Source organism: Canis lupus, chromosome 15, assembly GCF_048164855.1.
Source record: "Canis lupus baileyi chromosome 15, mCanLup2.hap1, whole genome shotgun sequence".
NCBI lineage: Eukaryota > Metazoa > Chordata > Mammalia > Carnivora > Canidae > Canis > Canis lupus.
Genome location: NC_132852.1, coordinates 20,723,587 through 20,739,524, shown reverse-complemented (window position 1 = coordinate 20,739,524; position 15,938 = coordinate 20,723,587). Strand labels below are relative to the sequence as shown.

The following is a 15,938-nucleotide window of genomic DNA, read 5'->3' as shown; positions in this document are numbered from 1 at the left end:
AGAAAGAGGCAGAGGGAAAAGCAGGCTCCATGCAGGGAGCCTGACATGGGACTCGATCCCAGGTCTCCAGGATTAGGCCCTGGGCTGAAGGCAGCGCAAAACCACTGAACCACCCAGGCTGCCCAGTAGAAGACTTTTTTATACCCCCATAGTACCTCCAGAAAGGCTGTTATAATTTATACAGCCTCAGTACTGTGTGTGTGGGACCTGGTCCTCACTCATACACCAAAACCAATATTAGTTTTAAAAACACACAAGCATTGTTAGCACATTATTTTAATTAGCCATTTGTAAACTTTTTCATGTTTTTTTCTTTTGTGTCTGTCCATTTATTTGTCTATTGCTGGGGTCATCTTTACTTGCTGGTTTGAAATATGGAATGTGTTACATGTGCCATCCCAGTTTGTTGTTTGCTATTATTGCTTATAATTTTTGTGATATAACCAACACAGAACATATTAGTTTCAAGTGTACAATATAATTCAATACCTGTATTGATTGAAAAATGATCACTACAATAAATTTACTTATGGTTAGCGTCCATCACTGTGTTTACAATGTTTTTGACAAAAGGGAAGTCTAAAACTTTTGTTGTCATAATTATTAATCTTTTCTTTTGTACTAATGTTCCTGGAAGAGGTCTTTTCTTCCAAGTCGATATTCTTAGTGTTTCTCGTCATCCTATTTTTTTGTTTAAAACTTCCATCAATATGGACTATATTTGTATGTAGTATGTAAAGTGGGAATCTAGCTCCTCCTGAAAAGAGACCCTTTGTGTCCCAACAAGAGTTGCTAAATAATCCACACTTTGATGTGAAACACTAAATTTATCACATATCAAAACAAAATCTGCTTTTTAAGTAGGATAAAAGTTATAATCATAAACCAACAGTGAAAGACAGGCTCATCCCTTTTCTCACCAGAGGAAATGCTGGCTATGTGAGTATTACCTCATCAGAGCAGGTTTCCAACTCTCAACTGTTTCCTAACACTTGGAAATAAGGGATACAAAAAAGCAACCTTATCCTCCTGTGCTGTATTTAGTAAATGGGTATGCAGAGAGCAGTGCATTTTCCAGTCTCCAAGGCAGACACTGTGGCTCCTGAGCCTGATGATCTTGTGTAAAACACTCAGGGGACTGGATAAATACATCTCTCATGCTTTGGTATCCCAAACAGCTTTAATGTGTGGTAGAACCAAGGTAATTATAGTATGTGGTATGTGGGACATCTTCCTTCTAAAACCATGTTTTATTTAGAATCAATGTTGGCTAAAATCTTTTAGCATCAGATTCTTTAAATAAATTACAGCAGCTAGATCCCAGGAGGATGGTTCTTGACTTTAGGTGTTTTTTCCTACTTGCTTTGAGAATAATTAAACATCTGCAAAAGAACTCAGAATAAGTCACTAGAACCCTAAGCAATGGAAAGGGTTATCATTATCACGATCCCTAGCCCCAGAAGCAGCTACCATTTGAGAGCTTTTTATACAAAAATTCTATGAAGCCAAAATTACTTTTATACTGGGAATTATTCCTATAACATTCTCATATTCCCAAATGAGAAATCTGAGACTTGGAGAGGCTTGGAAACCAGCCTAAGGTCAGGACACAAAAAGAATGTGACAGGACCAAGATTCAATCCAATATTCAATGCCTCAAAAGTTTATTCTCTTTCTGCTCCTCTTTATTGCCTAATGAGATAATGGAAGTGTCTGAAGTAACTGTTGAAAAGTTAAACTAAAACAGTGACATATAGCTTTCAATTATTACATTAGCCACAATTTAAAAATAATACCCAATGTTAACCAGAGTATAGTGAAGCCAACAGTCTTCTGTTGCAATCATGGTATACAGGTATATGGAGATTTTAGAAAGTAATTCACTTGAGTGAAATAACTATAAGATATGCAAAGGTATTGATTTGTTTAAACTACTTTTAAGAATCTATCTCAAGAAACTTCCCCAAACTTTGAAAGAGAGACTTGTCCATCATAGAATCATTTATGTGATAGAGGTGTCTCAAATATTCAAGAGGAATAGTTAAAAATTTCTGCATTTGCTAAATGTAATAGTCAATAGAAGTGATTACTCATGTTAAGTAACAAAACAGGACATAAAGTTATCTGGATTTATTTAAAATCACAAATTTAAAAAAACTATTGGGTTGATGTTTAAACCTCTACATGCTAAACTTTTTAGAATTTAGCAAACTTCTACAATTAAGTGACCATTTTACTAAAACAAAATATGAAGAGATGGCCAGATTAATCTTCACAACTATTTGTTGCTAAAAAAAAAAAAAACTATCTCAAAGCCATGGTATAATTATTTTAAATTTAATGCTCAGAGGAACATGTTTGCGTGTGGAACATTGTCTTCTGTATCATCTAAAAGAGCATTTGCAAGCAGAATATAAGGAAGGTCAAGGTGCTTTGTAGTCATAGAATACTATAGCAGAGAGAAACCTTAGTGATCATTCGTTTCAATTACACAGAAAACTATTATCAGAGAGGTTACATGATCCACCCAAAGTCATTGGCTACTTGGATACCACTTCTTAAAATCAAAGATGTTTCTCCAAAAGCCAAAACACTGACTTTTCCTCAGTGGGCTCATCATAATGCTAGGTTAGTCTTAAATAATAAGTAACCATCAGCCAGGGGGAAAAATGGAAAATCATGTTTATGAATTTTGAAAAATACATGTTTATACCACATAATATAGATTAAACTGCTATCCAGATACCTTAAAAAATCTTCCCCACTGCAATTATTATAACATTAGTTATTAAGGGTTAATTGGAGACAAGAATTCTCTATCATATCCCTCATTTCTACTCCATAGATAAAGGCTTTGCCAAAGAAAACCACAATCTGATTCCTATTTTCCACTTCCTTTCTCATTTAATCAGGAGTTAATTTGCCAATCTGATAACCACACTTGTCAAGGGTTACTGATACATCAAGGGTCAATGATATGCTTTGGAAATATGGCATGATATTAGTCCAACATTGTAAAAAGGAAAAACGCAAAGAGTTTATTGTAGAAAAGTCTAATGCAAATAGTTTATTGTAGAAAGGGAATAATATACTGGGATTATTTACTATGCCTCTCAGAAAAAAATATCCTTTATAACAGTTTACATATAGAATTGAGACATGAAGAATGTCTTTCCATATTTCAGATTTAATTGAGATTAAGATTAGCATATTACATTGATTTAACCAGCACTTTTATTGTGACCAATATCAATAGCACCTTCCAAAGCATAGGAAAGTTGCATACAAATATTCACAAAAGAACTTATTGAAAGAAACTAAAGAAGATCAAAACATGATATTGTAAAAATGATAACACTCCACAAATTCATCTACAGATCCAATGCAATGTCTCGCAAAATCCCAGCTGACTTCTTTGCAGAAATGGACACTGATTCAAAAGTTCACATAGAAATTCAAGGAACCCAGAATAACCAAAAGAATCTTGAAAAAGAACAAGTAAGAAAATTCACACTTCCTGATGTCAAAAGCTTATTATATACCACAGTAATCAACAGTGTGGTATTAGCAAAGAGAGACACATAGATCCATGGGATAGATTTGAGAATACAGAAATAAATCCTCACATTTACAGGCAACTATTTTTAACAAAAGTGCCAAGACATTTCAATGAGGGGAAGACTACTGTTTTCAACAAGTGGTGCTGGAACAACTGGATATCTATGTGTAAAAGAATGAAGATGGACCCTCCACTTCATTTACAAAAATTAACTTAAAATGGATCACAGTCCTAAGCTGAAGAGCTTAAAGTATAAAAATGTTATAAGAAAACATAGGCATAAACCTTGCATCAATCAATGGCTTCTTCCACAGAACATCAAAATCAGAGAGAGGATGAAGGTGGCCGAACGGGAGGATCCTGAGCTTACCTCCTCCCCCAGACACACCAAGGCTTCAACTACATGTACAACTTTCCAGAGAATGCCCTTAAGACTAGTAGAACAGCTCTTCCACAAAGATATAAAGGAAAAGCAAGATCAAGATGGGTAGGAGAGGCAGAGAGACAGTTTGTATGGGACCCATACCTCCAGCACAACAATACACAAGCAGGAGGGATTGCCCTAGAGATCCTCCCTGACGAGCAAGGCATTCAAGCCTCCAGCCCTGGAGCCTGGTACCAAGAAATGAGTCCCTCACTGAAAATCAATGAGGCTTAACTCTGAGAGAGCTGGAGGGCTGCAGAAAACCAAGACTCCATTCTTAAAAGGCCTGCACACAAACTTACTTGATCTGAGACACATCAAAGCAGCAGTTTGAGAAACACCTGGGCTATATATGAAAGAGATGTGCTGACTGATTTTAGGGCATGTGCCAAAGGTGCAGGGATCTGCAGGAACTTTCTCTGGGGCAGAAATGCTAGCAGGTACCATTTTTCTGCCCTCCTAACTAGCTAGCCTAACACTGGTGGGTACCATTTCTGACATTCTCCCTCTATATTACTAGCACCACTTGGCTACCCCAGCACCCCTCTGTGGATGTGCCCTGCTCAACATACCCATAACAGAAAACACACCTCCAGCCTACTAGGTCTACCTCACCCAGCAGGAGATCCCAGTTGGGACAACCGCCCCCCTCCCCCGCAATGTATCAAGGAGCTTTTATCTGCAACATCTAGCAAGTAGCCTCAGACAGCATGAAGCTAAAGCAGCTCCTGCCAGGAACTGGAGGGAGACCAGCTCCACCCACCAGTTTGTCCACAAGGGTAGTGATCCAGTGAAAGGGGAATGAACACATAGCCCAAAAAAGAAAACACCATGGAGCACCTGCTTCTGATGCTGGGGGACTTGGGGCGGTGGGATATTGTGTTTCCAGGCGCCAGAGGACACTTTTTATATAAAGCCAATCCTTCAAGATCAGGAGACATAGCTGATCTACTGAATACACAGAAACAAACACAGATAGACAAAATGAGACAGGAATAGGTTTTTAAACAAAAGAACAAGACAAAACCTCAGAAAAAGAACTAAATGAAACAAAGATAAGCCATCTACCTGATAAGAGATCACAGTCCTAAGCCTAAATAAAACTCATCTAACACCAGAGAAATATGGAGGAACAGAGTGAGGACTTCAATATGGAGATAGATAACATTTAAAAAAAAACCCACAATCATAGCTCAAAATACAATAACTGAAATGAAAATACACTAGAGAGAATCAGCAGCAGATTAGAGAATGCAGAAAAATGGATTGGTGTTCTGGAAGACAGATCTAGAAGACAGAGGAGTAGAAATGATCCAAGCTCACCAGCACAAAGAAAAAAATGTTTTTAATGAGGATAGTTTAAGAAACTTATGAGATAATATCAAGCAGACTAACATTTGTATTGTGGGGTCCCAGAAGGAGAAATAAATGGGAATATAGATTTTAAAAACAAAGGGAAAATTACTGAAAGTAAGAGCTGGTTCACTGAAAATATAAGAATTGATAAACCTTCAGCCAGACACTTCAAGAAAAACAAAGAGTACCCAGATAAAGTCAGAATGAATGAGAAATTACAACTGACACTACAATGAACAATTATATGCCAAAACACTGAATTATTTAGAAGAAATGGATAAATTCCTACAAATATACAATCTTCCAAGACTGAATCAGGAAGAAATAGAAAATCTGAATAAACCAATTACTACTAATGAAATTGAATCAGTAATCAAAAAGCTCCCAATAAAAGTTGAGGACGAGACAGCTTGGCATATGAATTCTACCAAAACCATGATGCCAAAACCAGACAAAAACACTGTAAGAAATTTACAGGCTAACATTCTTGGTGAAAATCAATGCAAAAATCCTCAACAATAGGTTAGGAAACCAAATTCAACAATACATTAAAAGGATCATACACCATGATCAAGTGAGATTTATTCCAGGGGTGCAATGATGGTTGAACATCCACAAATCAATCAACATGATACACCACCTTAACAAAATGAAAGATAAATATGATTATCCCAATAGATACAGAAAAAGCACCTGACAAAATTTAACAACGTTTTATGATAAAAATTCTCAACAAAATGAGTATACAGGGAATATACCTCACAAATAAAGGCCATATATGATAAACCTACAGGTAACATCATACTCAACAGTGAAAAGCTAAAAGCTTTTCCTCTAAGAGCATGAGTAAGACAAGAATGCTCATGGTCATCACTTCTATTCAACGTAGTTTTGGAAATTCTAGCCATGCCAACAGAAAAGATAAAGGCATCTAAATTGGTAAGGAAGAGACTGAGGACATATACTATGCACTGAAATCCCTAAAAATCCACCAAAAACAAAAAAACTACTAGAATTAATGAATTTAATAAAGTTGCAGAATACAAAATTGATACACAGAAATCTGTTGCACTTCTATATACTAAAAACTATCAGAAAAAGGAATGAAGGAGAAATTCCATTCATAATACCTAGAAATAAATTTAACCAGAGATAAAAAATTGGCACTCTGAAAATTGTAAGACACTGATGAAAGAAATCAAAGATGACACATATAAATAGAAAGATAAACCATACTCATGGATAGGAAGGATTTATATTGTTAAAATGCCCATGCCATCCAAAGCAATACACAGATTGAACGCAGTCCCTATCAAAACACCAATAGGATTTTCACAGCACTAGAACAAAGAATCCTAAAATTTTTTTGGAACCGGAAAAGACCCAAAATACCTTGCCAAAGCAATTTTGAGAAAGAAAAACAAAACTGGGTGTATCACACTCCCAGATTTCACACTATATTTCAAAGCTAGTAGTCAAACAGTATAGTATTGGCAAAAAATGAACATAGATCAAAAGAACAGAGAGCCCAGACTAAACCCATGTCTATAAGGTCAATACCTACAACAAAAGAAGCAAGAATATATAATGGAGAAAAGACAGTCTCTTCAATAAATGGTGTTGGGAAAATTGGATAACTACTAGCAAAAAGATAAAACTGGACCCCCTTTTTTTTTATATATCATACAGAAAAATCAACTCAAAATGGATTAAAGAACTAAATGTAAGGCCTGAAACAATAAAACTAAAAAATATATATATAGTGTAAACAGTATATATATATTTTTTGGATCTGTCTCCTCAGCAAAGGACAATAAAAGAAAAAATAAGCAATTAGGGCTGTATCAAACTAAAAAGCTTTTGTACAGCAAAGGAAACCATTAAAAAATTAAAAGACAACCCACTGAATGAGAGAAGATGCTTGCAAGTGATCTATCCAATAAAGGGTTAATATCCAAAATATATAAAGAACTTACACAACTCAACACCAAAAATGAAAACAAAATCAGAGTCCAATTAAAAAACGGGCAGATGATGGGATGAGCACTGGGTGTTATTCTACATGTTGGCAAATTGAACACCAATAAAAAATAAATTTATAAAAAAATTTTTAAAAATGGGCAGAGAAACTGGACATTTTCCCCCAAAGACATATTATAAATGGACAACAGATACATGAAAAAAATGCTCAATGTCACTAACCATCAGGGAAATACAAATCATAACCTCTATGAGACAGTATCTTACACCCATCAGAGTGGCTATTATCAAAAAGACAAGAAATAGCAAGTATAGGTGAGGATGTGAGTCAAAGGAAACCTTTATGCACCACTGGTGGGAATATAAACTGATGCAGCCACTATGGAAAATGGTATGGTGGACTCCTCAACAAATAAAAAATAGAAATACCATTATATATGTTGGCAAATTGAACTCCAATAAAAAAAAATTAAAAAAATAGAAATACCATACAATCTAGCAATTCCACCTTTGGATATTTATTTGAAGGACATAAAAACACTAATTTGAATAGATACATGCACCCTTATGTTCAGTACAGCATTATTTGCAATAGTCAAGTATGAAAGTAACCTACATGTCCATCAATAAATAAATGGCTAAAGAGTACATGGTATAGATATACAATGGAATATTAGCCATAAAACGAATGAAATTTTGCCATTTGCGACAACACAGATGGACCTAGAGGGTATTATGCTAAGAGAAACAAGTCAAACAGGTAGAGATGATTTCACTTATATGTGGAATCTAAAAAACAAGAATGAACAAAAGAGATAGATGGTAAATACAGTTGACCCTTAAGAAATCCAGGAGTTAGGAGTGCTGACAGTCTCCCAGGCAAAAATCTGTATACAACTTCTGACTCCCCTAAAACTTACCTATTAGCTTACTGTTGACTGGAAACCTTACCGATAACCTAAAGAGTTTATTAACACATATTTTGTATGCTATATTATATATTATATTCTTACAATGGAGTAAGCTAGAGAAAAAACGTTAATAAGAAAATCATAAGAAAACACATTTACACTACTATACTGTATTTATTGAAAAAAGTCTTAATTAAAGTGGACCCATGTAGTTCAGATCCATGTTGATCTGGGGTCAACTATAAAAGAACAAAATGGTGGTTGCCAGAGAATAGGGTGGTGGGGGGATGGGCAAATAAGGGAAGGAGATTAAAAGGTACAAACTTGCAGCTATAAAATAAATATGTCACAGGGATGTTAAGTACAGCATTGGGAATACAATCAATAATGCATTAATAATTTTGTATGGTGTTAGATGGTAATTAGACTTATCGTGGTGACCATTTGGCTATGTATATAAATGCTCATTCCATTATATACCTGAAACTAATATTGTATGTCCACTCTACTTCAATTTAAAAAATACAACAAAAGCCTAAGCAATAAAAGAAAAAATCAAGTAACTGGACCTCATCAAAATTGGAAATATTAGTGCTTCAAATGACACTATTGAAAAAGCCGAAAGAGTGGGGAAAAATATTTGCAAATCATTTTCTGATAAGGATCTGGTATCCAGAATATATAAAGAACTCCTACAATTCAACAGTGCAAGTAACTTTTAAATGGACAAAGGATTTGAATAAACATTTCTCCCAAAGAGGACATACAAATGGCTCAATACCATTAGCCATCAGGGAAATGCAAATAAACAAAACAAAAACCCCAAACCACAGTGAGATACCACCTCATACCCATTAAAATGGTTATAATAAAGAAAGATAAAAACAAGTGTTGGTAGGAATGTGAAGGAACTGGACCCCTCATACATGGTGGTGGAAATGTAAAATGGTGCAGTCACTTTGGGAAACATTCTGGAAGTTTCTCAGTTAAACAGAGTTATCATACCATCTAGCTTCCTATTAAAAGTTATCTGATTTTCTAACATAAAATCATTCTAAAGCACATTAGCTCTCTTTTTCTCCCAAATACCAGGATGTGCCAGAAATTTAAAACAAAAGAAAATAAAAATCTCAATGTATATAAGGATACTTTTTGTGTATTTTTAATTAGAAAAAGTTTAGTAAGAATATATTTGAACTCATGCCACTGGGGACCTTTAGAATTTAAATCACTCTGGATGGCTGAGTCTTCTCTAGCTTTAAGAAGTTACAAAAGGTTAACAAATTGTGATATAATTCCCTCACACATCCCTGTTTAAGCTGAGAAACTGGACACAATTTTGAAACATCAAGCATATTAGTTATTCCCTACATTAATAATATATCAATCCTATTTTCTTAAATTACTGCCTAAATACAGTGCCTCACAAATTTATACCTCCTGCCGAGCTTCCTGAAGAAAAGGGCCTTGTTCATTTCTGGCTCACCATTTTATCCGTAGCACTCAACACTGTCACAAGCATGGTAAACCATAGTCAGTGTACTACAAAACCTTTCTCTCTTTTAAATTGCTGTTCTAACCTTCAATGCATTTAGAAGTCACATAACTGTCTTATGAATAAATAATAAATTAGAGAATGCAGTAGTATATGGGGACCTGGTTAGCCTCGATCAAATATAGGAACTGTAGTAAAGACATTTTATGCGTTTTTAAGGCTTTTCAAGAGACAAAACTTTTAGATTCCCAGTAGTGCTTCAAATGGGTGAAGCTGTTTTAAGGACAGATGCAAGTTTGTTCAGAAGTATAAAAAAGAACAGAAAAATGTTAAGGTGAACTGTTAAAAGGTGTTAAAACCTGATGCTAAGGTTTAGCAATGGAAGACTATACAATTTTAAAAGAGCATTTATTGTGAAAAAGTATATTCTCCACTTTAGATCACATTTTTAAAAATAATTTTAAAAATCTAAAATTATCTGTTATTAATAAAATGTCCTTTTGCATCCAATAGCTGTTAATCATGTTGACCAAATTTTAAACTATTCTGGTCCAAGTCATCAGCAGTTAAATTCATGCCACAAGCCTGAAATTCTTTCAATTTTTAAGCAAAAATAGTGAAAATCATCACTGTAAATACACCTAAATACTTGCAACAATAACATGACTTTACAAAAAGATTCTTTTTTCTCCTTCCATATTTAAAGTTGTCACTTACCCACATTAAAAGCTGTAAATAGGTTTTTTCTTGCGGGACCTAAAAAATAAAAAAAAAAATGTAAAATACACATTTTAAGTAAAATATCACACAAAAATTAGCCATTTAAAAATATTTTCTAAAAAAATATTTTCTACACAAAAGACAAAACAAAAATATTTTCAAAACAAAGAAAGTATTTTCAAAAACAATCCATTGTCTACATTTTAGGTTCCAGATGAGAAATACCACTGAAATACAACCAACTTTATCAAGTACACTCTAGGTATAAAATGATATTCCAAATAACATCAGGATGTTAGTTTAAGGGTGATATGAATTCACTGTCACAAATTAAATATGATATGAAAACTAAAGTATTTTTTCAGTCAAGAACAGCTGGAGTACAAATGTTAACCGTACTGAATTTACACACATATTACACAGTTTATGCTATCCCACTGCTGACAGAGCAAAAAAGCAGGGTATTTATGAAAGACAGCGACTAGTGTGTGATTTCTAAAACTGCCAGCCATTAAATCCAATTCACCTGCTATTCAGCTATGAAGGAAAAAATACTGAAACTTTTTCTCCAAATTGACACAATATGAAACATAACTAGGGGATCCTTTTGCAATGTGTATGTCTATCAAACCACCATAAGTATTACAATTTTGTTAATTATACATTAACAAATATGGCAAAAAATACAAGTGGTGGTGGTAATACATACAGGGCTACAAAGATACGTCACTAGAAGAAAACTAGGAATGCTTCTACTTGACCAGAAATTGTCATTTCCAGAGCATAATCTGGAAATTATGTAAAATTATGTAACGAGTAATCTGTAGATTGTTAGAATAGCTGCCACATTCTATCTATAGAATTTTACAGAGACCATAATCTCTTAAATATGTGAATCTCTTAAATATGTGGCCATCAAGGGGCACCTGGGTGGCTCAGTTGGTTAAGTGTCTGACTCTTGGTTTCTTTTTTTTTTTTTTCTTTTTTGACTCTTGGTTTCAGATCAGGTTATGATCTCAGAGTCCCCGTGTCAGGCTCCATGCTTAGGAGCCTGTTGAGATTCTCTCTACCCCCCTCCCCCAGCCCCTCCCCTAGCATTTCTTTTTCTCAATCATCAATCTTCTAAAAAAAAATATGTGGCCATTATAAATAAAAATCATTCATTCTCAGTCAAGTAAAATCTTTGTGATTATATAAAAGCTTTCAAATTCAATAGCAAGACAAGCAACTCTATTCCATAAAGTTGTCAGTGGAATCAAAGTCCCAATTCTCTGAAGTTATTTAGCATCAAAGTATGACATCTCTTTTTAGTTACTGGTGTTTGTGTAAATATTAGGACTTTATTATTGTCAATAAAACCTGTAGATTCACATACTGATGTGATTCCAGGAAGAATGTCATCCCAGCAATGGGTCATCTGATGTACTAGAAACGTATTTAAGACCATGCACAGATAATAACCTGCTGGTACACTGAAGAATCTTTTTGCCAGTATTTATGCCTATTTTCTCTTCAATGGTGTAGAAAAGAGAAAGCACGGATATGTATTACTAGGTGATTAACCTCAAGTTATCATAGGATTCTTTACATAGATTCACACACGTGGAGAAGGATGAATAGCAATGGACACTCTCACACTGCCGTGAGAGATTAAACCTTTCTGGAAAAGTGCTGAGTAACATATTAACAATTTCAAAAAGATTCATACAGTTTAACCAGTAATTCCTCTTTCAGAGATATCCCATCAGAACTAACTAGAATCAGAAAGGAGGAATGCTTACACTCAAGAGATGTTTGTTCCTCTCAGTGTTATGTGCCACAGTAAAAGTCAGAAATAGTCCAGGAACTTATGGAATTGGAAAACAGAGTAGGTCATAGCCATCAAAAAGGAAGCAGCTTTTGTGATACGCCACACAATAAAAAGAGCAGAGTGTACACACTGCACCCTGAGAAAAGTGGAAGGAATGCAACAGCTATCTGTGGTTGATGGAATGAAAGAGGACTCTGTCTGCTTCTCTGTTTTCCTGGACATTAAAGTGAGCGAGTGTGTACCACTGTGGGTACTGACACATTCAGTCATTGTTAAAAGTAGAGGAATTGCCAAATCAAAAGGCTAATTCGTACAGGCTAAAAAAAGAGGGGGTCCTTAACTACAACTCAGGATCATAACCTGCTGACTTGTATTTCCCTTGAACATAAGGTAAAACTGAGATATATAAAAGTCTAATGACTTCTTGTACATGGTGTCATCGAGGCAGATATTCTTCAGTCATATTTGACAAGATGTTCTCTGTTCCAGGCTGGAATACTTCTCTTGCCTCCCTGTCAGCTCACTTACACAAACCACTGCATTGTTTTCATCAAACTGTTTTCTCATTGAAATTGTCTATTAAGAAAATATTTGCAATCTGTTTTTCCTTTGTTTTTATGACTAAGAGAAATCAAGAAAATTCATTAGATAGGTCTTAACCTAGATATCAGGGTAGGGTACGTACATATTTTAAACTCCTCCTCCCCAAAATCATTAATTGTTTCTTACTCTATAACTAAGCAATTTCGTCCTGTTAAAATTGGAATACTGGAAGATATTTTTCCTGTTACTGATAAGACATACATATCCTAGAGTAACTACAGTAGCTGAGATCTACTAAGTAGCATAAATAAAATACTTTTCTAAAAAAAAACTAATGAACCATTACCTATAATATGGGTCACATATCAGAGCTCAAGTTTGTCATCCATAATTCTTTCAGTTAAGCAGTCTTTCAATTCCCTAAGCATGAATCCAACTTCTAATGGGCTTCAGATGCACTTGAGATTTGGTGATAAAGCTGCACATTAAGTATATACCACATATTTTATAAACCTGAAAGTCCTTCATAGCCACGGCAGTTACCGAGTACTACACCAAGGGAAAGAACAGAAAAAAAAAAAAAAAAAAAAAAAACATGGCTTGGACCAAAGGTGGGAAGTAAATTATGCATTTCTATCTCACTGTTCAAGAGCACTAGCTTAGAATAATTTAATTCTGGAAGTCTCATTTATTTTTACCTTATACTTGTGTTCTATCTCTTAATTTATATATGTCAAGTTTTAACTACAAAACCTACCCACTCTCAGAAGAAGAGTTCCTTTGCTGTAAAAATGTATCGTGTCTTTTTTCAGAGAGACTCTGTAAATAACTGTTCAATATACCACGAACCTAGCTGTCAAAATTTAACTCTCTACAAGGTAAGGACTTAAAAGAGTCTTGTCTTCCCTTTTTTCACTGCAATGAGGAACATACCTTTCGGAGGAGTTTTTAGTAAGTGTGCATGAGCTCTGGATACCAAAGGCTTTAAATATAAGGATCCCGAGGAACCATTCTGAAATGCTGGTTTGGGAGGTTTTTCTTCGTACTTGATGACAGCGGCATTACCAGCTGCAACAAAACAGAAAAGTGCACTTTATTTATAGATAAATAGAGCATCAACTTTCCAAGATGTATTCCTTCCTCCATGAATCAACAAGTGTTCTCTAAGCATCTACAATGTGCCAGTCATTACTGCACCTTGGAAATGTAATGATTGATAATATGTAGCTCCTGTCCTCAGGGATGCAAGGTAAATGCTACAACCAAAGCAACCGTACATCCTGGCATAATCCAAGTTTGAAGTATATGTTGTCCAGTTGAGCTTTCATCCCCAATAAAAGTTGGAAGATAAATTATATGGCCATCCATGCCATGTAATAAGCATGCCCGAGGTACAGGTAGGAAGAGCATCTATCTTCAAGAAGACAAGGCAGATGTGCCAATAATCTAACATAATAAACACAGGCAGCCAACTGTGTTAATAATGTGGGAACAACTAAAAAATTAGTCTTTCCTTAAAACGCCATTCTAAACTCACCATTCTCTATAACTAAGTCATCTTTGAAAAAGTACACTGTCCAGAAGTTTAGCTTCTATAAGGATTTTTAACATTACCGTTTTGTTTTTCCTAAGGGATCACCATGTTACACAGTGCTCAAGCATAAACCCAGCACTTGGTCCTTTTCTCTCCATAGCCAAGAAAAAAAAAAATCCAAACCAAAATACTTGGGGAAAGTTTTCTGGTCCCCTTCTCCTATAAAAGTTGATCTTTTTATCCATGTTCTGTTACTAATCACACAAACCACTGGCATTTTCATATACCTATAGACTCACTGGGCCAGAGGGGAAATCTACAGGTGCACTCATTCACTACCTGGTTCTCAAGATTAAGCTCCCTGCCACCAACCCAGATTGGATTTTTTATCATCATTTTCAATGGTGTTCAAATCTTAGTTCTAAGCATCCAGTTCTATTCTAATATTCAACACATAATCATACATTTATCACCAACCTTGATTCTATTCTTCATCTCACATTAGAAAAGGGTAAGATTCTACTTTATTTATAACTGTTGTAAATTTGAAAGCAGAAATTTTCGCTAGGTTATACCATCCTAACTCCTACAATAGTGTTTATAGATGCCACAATTAAACCTGTAAAGACATCAAGTCACTCTACAATGAACCATCTGTCCCTTCTTCCTGTGACCATGTAACCTTTCCAATATTAGGTCATATCAACAGAGTCTTCCCTCCTACTGAGAGATCTGTCAACTTCCTATTTTGCTTTCCAGTTCTCTTTCTCCAGAACCCAAAGACTTGGTTTTTCTCAAGCTTAAAATTACAGGGAGCTAATATAAATGATAATAGTGAAGATACAACTACTATAAAATTCAACATACTTTTTAAAGGATGGATGGGATAGGACTTCACAGTCTTAACAGAAGCAAAATTTCATCAAAAACCTATCTTAAGGTTTTCATATAAAATGGATATTGGGTTTCAATAGCATTTAGCTTTTGCTAAATCAAAATTCCAGAAAGAAGTAAATCATGTTAAGGTCTTAACCATGTATTATAACAATCCGGATTTTGTCTTTCTTTTCTTGAAACTTGTTTTTTTTTTTAAAGATTTTATTTCTTCATGAGATACACAGAGAGAGGGCGAGAGAGGCAGAGACACAGGCAGGGGGAGAAGCAGGTTCAATGCAGGGAGCCCGACGTGGGACTCAACCCCGGGTCTCCAAGATCATGCCCTAAGCCGAAGGCAGGTGCTAAACCACTGAGCCACCCAGGGATCCCCTCTTGGAATGTTTTTTTTAATTCATCAGCTGCACTGATGATCATAATAAGCGACATCATAAGTCACTTCTTCAGATTTTGAAAAGTTTGAGTTTAATTTATAGACCTAATAAAAAATTGTATGATTCCCAAATTCATTCATACTTTTCATTTCTCAGCTTTAAAAACAAAGACCTCAGTTTCCAAAGAACAAACTAAAATGATTTTTACTAAAGCACAAATTTCTCAAGAGGCACAATACTCCTATCCCTGGACTCTGCCACACACAGAGACAGGAGGTGTTGTCCCAGAAACAAACTGCCACTCTTCAGGCTCAGCATGAATATTAGACCCAACAACA

General features: G+C 35.1%; 1 protein-coding gene across 6 annotated transcripts in view; it reads right to left on the bottom strand.

The window, feature by feature from the left end:
* The window catches only part of MTUS1 (microtubule associated scaffold protein 1), a 166,735-nt gene that overhangs the window by 62,218 nt on the left and 88,579 nt on the right, over positions 1-15,938 (bottom strand). For all 6 annotated transcript variants that reach the window (XM_072776164.1, XM_072776167.1, XM_072776165.1 and 3 more), the window contains 2 exons: positions 13,732-13,866; positions 10,443-10,481 (listed from right to left, as the gene is read on the bottom strand). In XM_072776164.1, coding sequence (XP_072632265.1) covers positions 10,443-10,481; positions 13,732-13,866 — 174 coding nt within the window. The remainder of the gene's footprint in view (positions 1-10,442; positions 10,482-13,731; positions 13,867-15,938) is intronic.